Source organism: Phyllobates terribilis, unplaced genomic scaffold, assembly GCF_046119375.1.
Source record: "Phyllobates terribilis strain yellow unplaced genomic scaffold, ASM4611937v1 Scaffold_2__4_contigs__length_985480577, whole genome shotgun sequence".
NCBI classification, from domain to species: Eukaryota; Metazoa; Chordata; class Amphibia; order Anura; family Dendrobatidae; genus Phyllobates; species Phyllobates terribilis.
In genome coordinates this window covers 292,454,782-292,469,852 of record NW_027362762.1, presented here as the reverse complement: position 1 = coordinate 292,469,852, position 15,071 = coordinate 292,454,782, and the positions used below count along the sequence as shown (strand labels likewise).

Below are 15,071 nucleotides of genomic sequence, written 5' to 3'. Positions count from 1 at the left end.
TGGTAAACTTTGTGATCCTGAGGATTATGAGTATTTTCATGTATAAAATGGTAAGCTATTGTAATGTACTCTTTAGTTGACATACAGAGAGTGTAGCTAGAGAAGGATTAGAATGCCCCTTTAGTAAGTCAATCATTGCAAAACATTCAAAGAAACATAAAACAGAGAGACCAATACTTGCAAAAATGTTAACTCTGAATAAGTGCAAACTGCTCATGAACACATCTGTAAAAATAAAATATTTAACAAAATAAAAATTTGATGGGTAGACATTTATAAAAAAAATTCTTCAGAGAATTTTTTTTAACATATTAGCACTCATTTAGAGTTTGGGATTTGTGAAAGAAAGCTTTAAAAGGAGCAAACCTGATTGGCTGTGGCTGTTGCGGCGAAGGGGACACTTGTTGCAGGAGTTGTTGCTGCAGAGACAGTGGCGGACGTAGCGCTGTGCATCATGGGTACTTTCAGGAGGGGAACCATGGAAGCAATGAACAGGAGGGTGTAGCATTATGGTAATAGAAGTGGTTTGGCATGGTGAATATCACATAGCAGCAAGCCATCATGGGTTAAACCAGCAGATGGCATGCAATCACAATGCAAAGCAAGGAAGCGTGGGAGAGAAATAAAAAAGGGAAAATAAGCTTATTACAGGTACAATTAAAGGAAGTTTGTAAAAAATATATTATCAGGGATTCCCAGAAAATGAAGAGTAAAGCAGGCAGCCTAAAATGCTTTCTGGTGGTCTAGATTAGAGAATAATATCGGACACACTCAATATATATTTAGTGTTTTCTTGCTCTTTCACTAGGATGATTGCATTACATAAAAGCTTTAGGAGCATGTACTGACCTCCAATAACAATTACTGTTCTTTCACTTTAATCCTTGCTAGAAAAACACTGTGGCCATAAAGGACAAACCTGTGTCACATGGCCGTGCATCAATGGGGTCGTGAGTGAACAACATGCACAATATCATCTTTTCCTGTGTTTGAACTATTAGAAGAATGTGTTGCCAGCTTAGATTGAATAGGTCGCCTATTAAATCCACTCTCCCTCTATTGTGACTGTGCTGCCTGCCATTAGTATGTGAACTCTTTTTATTCTATGAGCTATGACATATAGGTTTCTGGGAAACTCTGATGAAATATTCTACACATAGCAAAAAGGAGAAAAAAAGCACAACACTATGACACGTTAAGACACAGGTGATACTACTTACACTTCAATTTTCAATAAACAGACATCATAAAATAAAATAAAAAAGCACTTTTTTTTTGTTCTCAACACAATATGCGAGAGGTAAAATTCTAAAGCCACAGAGCAATAGGAGACATATGACATAATATAGGTGATTATTAGACTGAATATTCTAGGTATTGAGTACTATGGTAACACATAATAACTGCATATGTTCTATAATATTTTCAAAAACATTGAGAACCACAGAAGAAAAACTTGAGTAGCAAAAAAGTAGATAGAAACCTACCAATACTGGTAGCTGGTGTCATGCACAAAACTGACCCTGCACGGCATGCAACGAGAGGTGGAAAAATGAATAAAGGGAAGAAACAGGTTAGGATCAGAGTTAACATTTGGAGCGAAGTTCAGGCATAGCTTCAGATCAGTAGCAGTTAGTGCAAACATCATTGATCGAGGCCATTCATGGTTTCACACCTTGCAGCATGTCAATCTTACTGCAAGAGGGAATTATCATGGCCATTCAATCAGACAGTTTCTATAATGCCTCTACAGCTCAAAACATATTGCTTTACCTTATATTGCAGTTGTCGTGTTTTTTTTCCTTAAATTTCAACTAAGCTGTCAGCTACATGAAAGGTATATTTTACGTATATTTTTTAGAGAGGCCCACTATAGTCTACAATGCATGCAGCTACTATATATATTCATATATCCATTCGGCCTTAAGGCTTTGTTCACACTGCTGTTTTTATCTATGGTATCTGATTCAGTGTTTTTACAGAAACTTTTTTGTACCCAACAATTTCTATGGAATTCAGTTAACCATTACTTAGTTGTATGTGCATTGAAGCAACAGATCCTAAAAGCTGGGTTTTCATGCAATTTCTTTACTATTTAATAAGTACACTAGTTGTAAGGGTATGTGCACACGGTGCGGATTTGCTGTGGTTTTGATGCTGAATTTTAATATGCAACGTCAAAACCGCAGAGGCCAGATGTTACAGCATAGTGGATGGGGTTTCTAGAAAACCCATGCCCACTATGCGTTTTTGTGCACCTGCGGAAACTGAAATGAGGTGCGTTTTTCAGATCCGCAGCATGTCTATTTTTCTTTAGGAAACGCATGCGGATTTCCCCCATAGACTTGCATTAGATGAGGAGAATACGCATGCGTAAAAACTGCATGTGTGTTTTGTGTTAGTTTCCGCAGCGGAAACTCACACAAAAACGCTACATGATGATCAATAAAGTTGGTTTTAAAAAAAACTATTCTCTAATTTCAACATGAAGACATGAAAAACGCATGCGGCAAAACCGCATCAAAAAATGCATGCGGCAAAAACTGCATGTAAAAACCGCGCCAAACCCCGCAAGTAACCTAATTTGCATATTAGGTGCGGAAATGGTGCAGAAATTCTGCAGCGTCAAAACTTCAGCAAATCTGCACCGTGTGCACATACCCTAAAAGTAGATAAATGTTTAATTGTGAAGTGAATGATTCTTTTCTAACACTAATCTCTGTCTAATGTTGGGAGGCTAGTCATTTTTTACATTTTAACTTTGACAAAGCCAACAGCTATTTCGTCTGCCTCCCAATAAACATGCCCACTTGGTATCACCCATGGAAATGAAGGATCAGACATGTTAAAAGCCAGCATGCTCAAGCAATCCTTCCCCAAAAATGATTGGGTGAGAGTCATGAGATAGTCAGTCAATCCCACATAAAACTGTAAGAGTTTGGCTGGCACTTTTCTAGTATGTATGGTGACATGTTCAGTCATGTAGTCATTTATAGCTGGTTAGTGTCCATATTGATCCTTTAAAAAAAAACAGAAGTCATGATGCTAATATGAACAGAGTCATAGAAAAAAAAATCTTCGGCAACAGCTGAGGTTGCTGAATATTTTGTCTTGCTATGGCAGCAATTATTATTAATTCAGCCATAACTGGAATGAGTCTTAAATTAAGTGTGCTTGCAGGCCACCAATGAACGAGCAAGGTCATAATCATCCTACAGGGGTCGCCTTTTATTTTTGCATTGCTGCTGAGCTCACTAATTGGCTGCAGCGCTGTTGATGTGACATCAGCACTACATATAATAATAGACACTTGGATTAGTGGTGGAGTACAGATCAGTTTGTTACTTTTTCTGACGTTTCAGAAATCAGAACACCCTTTTTTACAGTGTTTGAAGCTTAGTTTATCTACATTTATAAGTATTATAGTATGAAGGAGACAGTATGAACATGAACCACACGTCTACCAGTCTAATGCTGCTGGTACCTGTATGGCCAATGCCCTATAAATATGTACTTTTAGGCTGTGTGCCCACGTAGCATTTTTCAAGCGTATATGCTGCGGAATTTCCGCAGCGTAAACGCTTGAAAAACGCATGTATATCCGCACCCCATGTTCCCCAATGGGATTCCGCAAGTTCTATGCACATGCTGCGGATTTTTCCGCAGCGTTTATGCCGCGTTCAAAAATCCGCAGCATGTCATTTAATTTTGCGTTTCCGCAAGCGGAATTGCCTTTGTCCAATGCATAAAAAACGCAAGGCAATTCCGCATGTGGAAAACGCGTGATAAACGCGCGAAAAATGCGCGATAAACGCGTGCGGAATTCCGCATGCGTTTTTCCGGGAGAGGACTTGCATTTATGCAGCAGAAATTTTCTGCTTCATAAATGCAACGTGGGCACATAGCCTTAGGATACCGTTAGGATTAAACTTTTTGAGGAAACTGATGAATGGTCTGAAGGGCAGCACACAGAAAATACAGGACCCGCTAAGACACTCTTATATAAACAGCTGCGAGGGGAACGAATTCCAGCTAGCTAAAACCCCACGGCAGAGCAAATCAGTCCTAGAACTGAAGACTGAACAACCCGAATTATGAAGAGATCAATATCCCATGGAGATAAGAACTGGTGTCTGTTTTACTGGTTTGGAAAGATGCAGCGAATTTGATAATAATTATCTAGGAAGTCAAGAATAATGTATTTTGACAAAGTTCAGCCTCTTTATGATAAAGGCCTTTCCAAACCATATAAAAGAAGCAGAAAGCAAGCAGAATTAGTGACATTTTTCTTTTTGACCCATCTTCATTATGAAATCTGTATAATCAATGCAAGTTACAAACAGATGATTCATGCACCTGTCATATCACATAGATGAGGCCTGGATAGTCGCGGGCACTGTGTGCTGGCACCTGGTGCCTCGGGGAACACTAGGAACAACACAACACCTACATAATATGGCTGTCTATAGAACATGCCACTGGATTGGTTTTATATATATATATATATATATATATATATATAAATACATATGTATATATATATATATATATACATATATATCCATAGGGTAAGAAGCGTTCTAGTTTTCCCAGAGGCCACAGAGTTACAGCATGGGCCCATAGATGTGTATGGTCGTCATATTACAACACAGAGCTGTAATACGTCCATGTACGTGAGCACTCAGGGGAGGGTTATACCGCACACTTTCATCTCATTTTGTCCATGCGACAAAAATCATTACATGCGACATGCAAAATGTCATATAGGACTCCGTTGTTGTGTTGCAGCTTCCGCTAAAACTAAAGATGGAAAATAAGTGAACACTCTGCCAAACAGCTTCACCCAATGAAAACCACATTTCAAAAGCCATGGATTTCAGCATGTTTCACTGGTATAACAATATTATACAACGCATAAAGGATAATTGCTCACTGATTAAAATCCATCATTGTAATTTAATGTGTATGGATATAATGTACCTGACTGCACTTTTCCTGTACAATAATGAGACTAATGCGGCTATTGTGCTCTATGTAAAATATTTTTTGCAATGTTTTTTATCTACCATCTGCCATGCAGGGGGCCATAAACGTGAGATAACTATTGGCTAAGGGTTTATGCGTCCTCGTCCGAGCATTCATGCATTTTCAACTTTGAGAAAGGAGAAAGAAAAGGAAACTTATCTCCCCTGAAAACAACAAGGCTCGGGTGTTTAAAGGAAATCTGTCAGTAGGATTGACCCTCCTTAGCCGTCTATAAGGGCATGTAAGTGATAGAAAGCTGAAAATAATGATACCTTGATATCTGCAGTCAGATGTCTTATTCCAGAAATTTCCACTTTTTTATGCAAATGAGCTGTTAAGATCTATGGGCCCTACAAAGATCTGAATGAGAATCTGAATCCAGAGCTTATTTTAAATGAAAGGAGGAGTTACCAGTGTGACACATGTAATGACTGACATCTGCTCTCCTGATCTACATGTCTCACACTGGTAACTCCCCCTTTCACTTAAAATAATCTCTGGAGGCAGATTCTCAGGCAGATCAGTGTCCGGCTTACTGTTATTACCATTTTAATAAAAACATGGATTTCTCTGGAATAAGACATCGGATCACAGATATAAAGGTAACATTTTATTCAGATTCCTATGACCTACATGTCCATATAGAAGGCTTAGGAGGTTTATTATTATTGATCTTACTGACAAATTCCCTTTAAATTCCAACTGCCTGATATTTCTCTCCTCCCCAATCATTATCTGTGAGAGAGAGCCAGGAGGCCCATACAAACCAGTGGATCATCTGGTCCGTCCAAAATCACTTTTCACTTTATTATATAAACAGGGGCCATACAAGAATATAAGAAAAATGATTGGTTGCAGTGCCCCTTCAATAACACTGAGTACAAGGTCTCTAGAATAATGTACGAAAGCTCTAGAATAATGCTGCAATTGGTTCTTTTGGAAAATTGCAACTGTTTTTTTTATGCAGTTTACATACTAGGCGTTTTCCTTAGTATGACCTAAACGTGTATGTATTCTGCAACACTAATAAAACAGCAGTGTAATAAGAGGCTGCTAGAACAAGCAAATGTAAATGTGTACTGAATTTTACTATCCAGCCATTAACTTTCCTTTAAAAACTATCCATTTAGCTGTAACAGGTTGGCTAGCTACACACTTGAGAAGATTCAGTGTAACAAGTAAATGTGTGTGAGTTTAAGCTGTTTTATAATAATATCTTCTGGATTTCAGCTATACATGCGGTAGTGAGAAGTGTAAGTGCTAGATTTTGTTATATTGGGTGCATGCAAGCAAAACCTCCATGCATGAATCCAATGGATATCCTGGGGAATTTGTCCATTTTATACAATACTCATGGATTCTAATACATCAGCTTGTTTTCCTTTAGTGTCTAAAATGTAATTTCAATTTAAAGGTGCTTTCCACTTTAAGAAAAATGATCCCCCAAAATACTGATCCTAGTAAATAACAAAAAAACAAATACAGAGAGTACTCACCCACCCCGGGTCCAGCACTGCGCTGCTTCCATCTCCATTTTTTGCCTGCAGTGCTAACGTCACGTCGACTGCTTATATTACTGTTGCAGCCAATCATTTAGCTCAGTGGCTCTGCAGATGTAGACAGCACGTGCCGCTGAGTTCTGTGATTGACTGTAGCAGTGATGAATGCTACTGATGTGATGTCAACGCTGCAGTCAAAACCCAGAGATGGGAGCAGGAATAGTGAGCCAGGGTCTAGGGCGGGTGAGTACTATTTGTTTTTTTTTCACAAGGATCAGATCGACTGAGGACCACTGTTCTAAAAGTGGAAATCACCTTTAAGTTTGTTCTAAAGAATACCATAAATATGTTATGGTATGTCTGAGACCTTCTAATTCTCTCCCTAAACCATGTCTTCTGGACCTTTGTTCAGACTATTTGCTTGAAAAAGCAAGTATACATATATATCACATGTAACTTTGTCTATAGACTGCATACACTTGCCATTGACTTCTATACTTGAACATTTCTTTCCAAAGTATATAGCAGCAGAGCTTTGATTTTCTATTGCAGAACCCTAAAATCCTACTTAGTCCTAGGGTTAAAAGGGTTTTCCAAATTCAGTAAAAAATTGGTGTTTATTATTTTATCACATTTTCCCTACCTGGCCAGTTTCTTTTGCAGAAGTTTGAAAACCCTTTTTAGGCCATGTTCCAAGTAGCTTAAGGTTATGTGCCCACGATGCATGATGCAGAAATGCTCCAGATTTTTTCCTGAGCATTTCTGCATCTCCCTGGCAGAAAAAACACATGTGGATTGTACATGCGGATTGTACATGCGGATTGTACATGCGGATTGTACATGCGTTTTTCCTGCCAGGGACAAGCGGAAGTGAAGCGTTCTTCACATGCATTTCCGCATGCGGGTTGTCAAGCGCTTTCCAAGCGATTTTAGCATCACTTGGAAAAGTGCTTGACAACTTGGTCACACTATATAAATCCATGCAAACGGCATTGATTTATATAGTGTGACCGAAAGAATGGTAAAAAATAAATATACTTACCTTCTGATGGCCCCCGGTGACTTGATTCGATGCGTCTCGGCTTGCCGGCAGCTCGCGGTACAATGAAGGACCTGCCGTCACATGACTAAATGACGTCAGCGCAGGTCCTTGAGTCCACTGCGATCTGCCGGCAAGCGAAGACAATCACACCGGGGGCCATCAGAAGGTAAGTATATTTATTTTTTATTTTATTCTTTTTTTTACAGGTTCTATGGTACCCGGGTCTGGAGGAGAGTCTCCTCTTCTCCAGACCCGGGTACCATCCGCACATTGAAATGCATGTAATCCGCATGTACAGATCCAGTGATGCGGATTTCATGCGTTTCAATGCAAGTCAATGGCGGTGAAAACGCACCGCGTCCGCAAAATAATTGGTAGTGCTGCGTTTTTTCCGCAATGATAATCCACAGCAGAAATTTCCGCAGCATGTGCACAGCACATGCGGATTATCATTGGGGAACATGGCAGGCCTTCTACCAAACCTTTTTTAAGCGTTTCTGCAGTGGAATTGCCGCTGCGGAAACGCTTAAAAAACGCATCGTTGGCACACAGCCTAAATGCAATTTTTTCCACTACATTATTTGTGCAGAAAATCGAATGCACTTACAGGGGTTGTCCAAGAATTTAACATTGATGGCCTTTCTTTAGGACGTGTCATCAATGTCTGATCAGTGGAGCTGCGACACCCGGCACCCCCGCCGATCAGCTGTTCCCAGTGGCAGTTTTGGAACTGTACAGCACAGCTCCGGCAGCTGTAGGTAGACTGAGTACTGCATATCTGCCCCCTACTCTAATCAATAGGACAGGTCACCAATGATAAAGTCCCGCACAACCCCTTCAACAGTTCAAAGTGGATCTGATTTCATGAAAACTCATGCTTACTGTATATTAAAAATCTGTTGAACTGTGTGTTTTTTCCCCATAGAAGTGTATTTGGAAAAAATGCTTGTAAAAGCGCAATCATTTTTTGGCCTTGTGCACACGACTAATTTTCTGAATGTGGTTTTCACAGATAGAACTCGTATCTATTATATTCTATGGCTCTGTGCACATATCCGATTTTTTTCCTCTTTCATATGTGGAAAAAATTGCAGACATGTCCGATTTTGATACGAGTGTTGGATCAAAATCGACAATGCAAGTCTATGAGTCCATGAAAAAAATCAGACTGCACTCGGATGACATCTGAGTGCGGTCCGATTTTCACACATTGAAAGAATAGAGAAGGTGGAGAAACTTTTTTTTTCTCTCCAGGTCTGAGAAAAACTGATGCCACTCTGATCAAAGCCAGAATTTGTCAGACGTGGAGAAATTGGCTGTGTGAACCTACTCTTAATGTGTGGAATCACTACATCAAATCTGCACCCAAAAAATGAAAACGAACAAAAAAAGCAGCAAAATGCAATATAAAGAGCACATTGCAATTGCATATTTTAGTGTGGACACCTGAGGAAAAGACATTTCAGAATGTGGCTACATGGCCTTAGGTGGCAAAATTCAGTCTACCTGCAGCCACCACTAGGGGGATCTTCAGATCTTACTGAATACGGCTGTTATGCTGTTAACTCAAATATAATGTACACTTCAAAGTTAGCCCTAGCAGGTAGCGAAGGCAGACAGAATATTATTTTATTTCTATGTATTAGAAAAATGGAGTTCCGAAAACATATATTACAAACATAGTGTATAACCAGGCAAGTGTATGCTAAATTGGTGTCTTCCAGATGTATAAACATAGTGTGAACAGAGCCTAAGACATACATTTTAACTGAAAGATTTGCATGGCTTTTTTTTTTACAGTCGGATGGGTTTGTTATATCTTACAAATTTAGATAGATATAGATAGAGAGAGATAGATAATAGATAGTGATAGATAGATAGATATGGGATAGAGAGATATTAGATAGATATGGGATAGATATTAGATTGATAGATATTAGATAGATATGGGATAGATAGAGAGATAAACATATAGATAATAGATAGTATTAGATAGATAGTAATAGATTGATAGATAACTATTAGATATGAGATAGATAGATATTAGATAGATATGGGATAGATAAGAGATAAATATGGGATAGATAGATAGATAAATAGATAGATATGAGATAGATGGATGGTCAGATAGATAGATAGATATGGGATAGAAAATAGATAAATATGGGATAGATAAGGGATAGATATTAGATAGATATGAGATAGATAGATAGATAGATATGAGATAGATAGATAGATAGATAGATAGATAGATAGATAGATAGATAGACTGTGTAGAATTTTTCACTCACTAGAAACCAGTAAAATAATTTAGACCAGATAAATAAGAGCCTTATTTCTATAGGACAGATATACTTTGACTACAACATATGGCTAAGTGCCCACGATGCAGAAATGCAGCATATTTTTTCCGCTTCTCCCTGGCAGGAAAAACGCATGTGGATTTTACATGCGTTTTTGCTGCCAGGTAGAAGCATTTGTCAAGCGTTTTTGCCTGCATTTCTGCACGCGGGTTATCAAGGGCTTTACAAGTGATTTTAGCATCACTTGGAAAAGTGCTTGACAACTTGGTCACACAATATACAATATATAGTGTGACCAAGTAATAGTTAAAAAAAAAAAGAATAAAAATGGTAAAAAATAAAGATTATACTTACCTTCCGATGTCCCCCGGTATTTTCTCCGCTAAGTCTGGTCTGTTGTATGGGTCGCGGTGGTGTGAAAGGACCTGCAATGACGTCATTGAGTCATGTGACAGGTCACACGACCGCCGATGTCAGCAGTCGCGTGACCTGTCACATGACTAAATGACGTCATGGCAGGTCCTCACACCACCGCGACCCATACAACAGACCGGACGCATCGCTGAGGAGACCGGGGGATTCGGAAGGTAAGTATAATCTTTATTTTTTATTTTAAATTCTTTTTTTTTAACAGTTTCTATGGTACCCGGGTCTGGAGGAGAGTCTCTTCTTCTCCTAACTCGGGTACCATCCGCACATAGAAATGCTTAATATCCATGTGTGCAAATGTGCTGACACGGATAATATGTGTTTCAATGCAAGTCAATGGCGGCAATTACGCTGCGTGGCCGCAAAATTAATGGACATGCTGCGTAGTTTTCCGCAATGAAAATCTGCAGTGGAAATTTCCGCAGCATGTGCATAGCACATGCGGATTATCATTAGGGACCATGGGGCACGTATTACCAAGCATTTTTAAGCGTTTTCACTGCGGAAAATCCGAGGCAAGAACACTTGAAAAACGCATAGTGGGCACACAGCCTATCAGTTATTTAATAGAGTAGCGTATAGAGTTACACTTTTGCTTAGGATTCATATAAATCATGTACATTTAGCAAAGAAGATGACAAATATTCTATTGTATTTTCAGTACTACAAAGGCCATGAAACATACCTGCTGGAAAAAATGCCGCAGGCTGCTGCAACTGTGCACTTGCAAGGGCCTGTTGGTAGTGCAAGACACTAGGATTAAAAAGTGCGCTGGCACCATTGCTTTTTTCTAGAGCTGGTCTCTTTGGTAAAGGGTGAAGGACGCCAGGTGGAAAAGCCTGTTAATAAAGAATTAGATGACACTTGTAGAGGTCAGAACGTCTACGCAAACCTGGAAACAGACATCAACAACAAATTACGGATTGTGATAAAATTTGAAGTAAAGAAAAAAATTGAACTAAAATAAAGATGCCTTGCCATGCACCTTAACCCAAACTGAGGCAATGCAGAATGAGTGAGATTTGGTTATTGGTAGCAAAAGCATGGTACCATTAGATTAGGCCTGTAGTCACCAGACTACAGAGATAACATCATTTACATGAGCATTATAGCATCTGATCACAGTCTAGTCTTGATTTCTAGATATAGTAATATATACTAAAATATAAGATTTGCTACAATCAATATAAATTTGTAATTTGGCCAAACGTCTCCACTATTGTAATAAATGGCATAGAGCATAGGTTCAGCTTTATCTTGTATACAAGTACTTCAAAATGAAGCCATGTCAGCAGTGTAACAGCAATCTTTATTTGTAACGTATGAAAAATAAAAAAATGAAGATGGCTAATTACGACTTTGATCATTTCCATACATTAGCTATATGCATTGGTTGTCTCAGATGATGTTAAAAAAGCAATAAAAAAATATTAGTCACTTCATTGTAAAAAAAACAAAAAAAGCTACATGCAAAGCAAAAGGTGAAAGGTCAAAGTACCAGATCTACAGTTGCTTCGAGAGGTCGCTTCATTGCTTTGGCAGTCGACTGCGTCTTTTAATAACAGGCAGCGAGCACATGATGGCAGTGGGCCAATGGGATTCAAGCGAATTAACATACAGGTAAACAGCAAGCAGAGGTGCATCATGGGAACGGCATTGCATTGTGGATAGGTGAGAAGGAAAAAAATATTCTGAATGCAATATACAACATATAAAACACTAGGCATGCACAACAACAAAAATGTCTCTTTAAAGAAATGAATATTACACCTTGAATTAGTACTAAAGCAAAATGCATCTACTGTACCTTAGTTAAAGCAGATAAGAGAGTAAAATACAGATGTTTCAGGTAAATCAAATTAATATAGCGTCTCTCAAACTCCATTAAGCATTTGCAAATTAAAAGATCAATTCACAGCAAGATTAAATAGCTTCCACCATGGCAGACGAGAAGTTAGTTGCTTTTTTCTTTTTTTAATATGTGCTGCCACCTGAACAAGTCACTGGCATTGTATTTTACTACTCTTAAAAGTATATTGATGTCTAGTAACTTTAAAGCAAATGAAATCATAGATTATTTTTGTGATCATTTTAAGTTCTTGTATTGCAAGATGGGTTTAACCATTGTCTATTTCACATCATCTCACACATGTACAGAAATCAGCTATCTTCATGGCTCACTTATCAAAGTCTTCAGGCTGCACATTAATAAAAATGAAAATATTCAACTAATTATGGGGCGAGACTGACCGTACGTTAAAATAAACTAAATGTATCATAACGCTGGGGAACCTCTGAAAGAGAAATGCTTGGGTTGTGCAGGGTCTCCACCCATGCGAAATTGAGAGGAGTCCTTAATAGGGATATGGGATAACAATTGCCACAAAATTGCCACCTCTAGCTCATAATGTAATTTTGTGAGAATAAGGCATGTACCATAATTGGTGTAAATTTAAAGGGAAACTGTCAGGTCCTTTGTGGCAGCCAGATCAGGGCGGCCTTCATTTCTGCACCCAGGATCATTGGCCCGGTATCCTGGGCACCTCTTGTTCTTGACAGTCATAACGTCAGAGTCTAGTAGGCGCAAGAGGCACTCAGGATGGCAAGCGCAGAAGTGAAGGATGCCCTGATCTGGCTTCCACAGAGGACAGAATTGGACACAGGGCCTGGATAACGTGAATTTATTTTCTCAACTCACCAGGGTTATGCTGCCCTATCTGAGGACATCATAAGTAGTGACAGAGACCATGATTCCATCGGTGTGTCACTTTCTTGTCAATATGGTGAAGACAAGCCTTGTGAGCTCAGGAGTCCTTAGTATTCATAAGCTGTTGGCTATTATCGCCCAACCACAACGATTGGCAGCTATTATTGTGTATAGAAAGAAAGCTATCAATCAGTAGTGGGTGGGGTGCAGCTCATGAATATGTAGGACTCCTGAGGTCATCTACATCAGTGACAGGACTCTTGAACAGAAATCAGCTTGTGCTGCAGTTTGACAAACTGATTTGTAAAAATGTCACCATATTGACAAGTAAGTGATAGAATGGTGAAGGGTGACTACTTTATGCTGGTCACAGGTAGGGCAGCATAGACCTGGTCACCAATTAGTTTATGGAAACTGAAAAGGTGTCCAAAACAGTATTTTTTACATTTTGGTCTAAAGCACAAGTAGGACATCCAATCGAATAATTACATTCTGGTGGAGTGGTGTGAACACTAACCCCTTAGAATCGCTAATAGAATTATAGCCCAAAGACTTTTATAAGTAGCAACTAAACACTGATAGTTAAGATACAGAAACATAGTAGCAACAGTGAGGCACACAACAGCAGATCTGCTCAGAGGGGTAAGCAAAAAAGATACCAAAATTCACCAGTCGCTTGTCACATACAGAGCTAAAGGGCATTCCTACAAATTCTCCTCTGAAGAGAAGTGCTTACAATGGTGATATTGTAAAACGGGTAATTTATTTAAAGACGTTTCATTTATTTAAAGAATTTTTGACATTGTTGGAAAACTTGTAAAGATATTGGTGGCCAACAACTAACAAATCAAACATTGCTCTGGCAATGTGAAGATACTGTATGTTATAAAATAGTACCTAGTGTGTCACTAATTTAGGCATGGAGTTAAAATCTACACCAATGTAACATTATGTAGCCTTTATAATCTATTAGATCAAAAGATAAACATAGTTGTTACAATATGCAATTTAACACATGTACAGTTACGGCACTCCCTCTATATTAGGATGGAATTTAGCAGATGTACAGTTATGACACTCCTCTATATTAGGATGGGATTTAGCAGATGTACAGTTATGGCACTCCCTCTATATTAGGATGGAATTTAGCAGATGTACAGTTATGACACTCCTCTATATTAGGATGGGATTTAGCAGATGTACAGTTATGACACTCCTCTATATTAGGATGGGATTTAGCAGATGTACAGTTATGGCACTCCCTCTATATTAGGATGGGATTTAGCAGATGTACAGTTATGGCACTCCCTCTATATTAGGATGGGATTTAGCAGATGTACAGTTATGGCACTCCCTCTATATTAGGATGGGATTTAGCAGATGTACAGTTATGGCACTCCCTCTACATTAGGATGGGATTTAGCAGATGTACAGTTATGGCACTCCCTCTATATTAGGATGGAATTTAGCAGATGTACAGTTATGGCACTCCCTCTACATTAGGATGGGATTTAGCAGATGTACAGTTATGACACTTCCTCTACATTAGGATGGGATTTAGCAGATGTACAGTTATGGCACTCCCTCTATATTAGGATGGGATTTAGCAGATGTACAGTTATGGCACTCCCTCTATATTAGGATGGGATTTAGCAGATGTACAGTTATGGCACTCCCTCTATATTAGGATGGGATTTAGCAGATGTACAGTTATGGCACTCCCTCTATATTAGGATGGGATTTAGCAGATGTACAGTTATGGCACTCCCTCTATATTAGGATGGGATTTAGCAGATGTACAGTTATGGCACTCCCTCTATATTAGGATGTGATTTAGCAGATGTACAGTTATGACACTCCCTCTACATTAGGATGGGATTTAGCAGATGTACAGTTATGGCACTCCCTCTACATTAGGATGGGATTTAGCAGATGTACAGTTATGGCACTCCCTCTACATTAGGATGGGATTTAGCAGATGTACAGTTATGGCACTCCCTCTATATTAGGATGGGATATACCAGGTTTACAGTTATGGCACTCACTCTCTCTTAGGATGGGATTTA

The 15,071-nt window shown here is 38.9% G+C and overlaps 1 protein-coding gene across 14 annotated transcripts in view; it reads right to left on the bottom strand.

Annotated features, from left to right (window-relative positions):
* The window catches only part of MBNL2 (muscleblind like splicing regulator 2), a 198,421-nt gene that overhangs the window by 24,967 nt on the left and 158,383 nt on the right, over window positions 1-15,071 (bottom strand). For 3 of the 14 annotated variants that reach the window (XM_073664154.1, XM_073664155.1, XM_073664156.1), the window contains exons 6-8: window positions 11,797-11,850; window positions 10,984-11,137; window positions 1,488-1,523 (exon numbers count right to left, since the gene is read on the bottom strand). In XM_073664154.1, the coding sequence (XP_073520255.1) occupies window positions 1,488-1,523; window positions 10,984-11,137; window positions 11,797-11,850 (244 nt within the window). Of the gene's footprint in view, window positions 1-366; window positions 462-1,487; window positions 1,524-10,983; window positions 11,138-11,796; window positions 11,851-15,071 lie in introns of all 14 variants that reach the window. The other 11 variants (XM_073664159.1, XM_073664162.1, XM_073664158.1 and 8 more) reach the window with 11 other exon arrangements.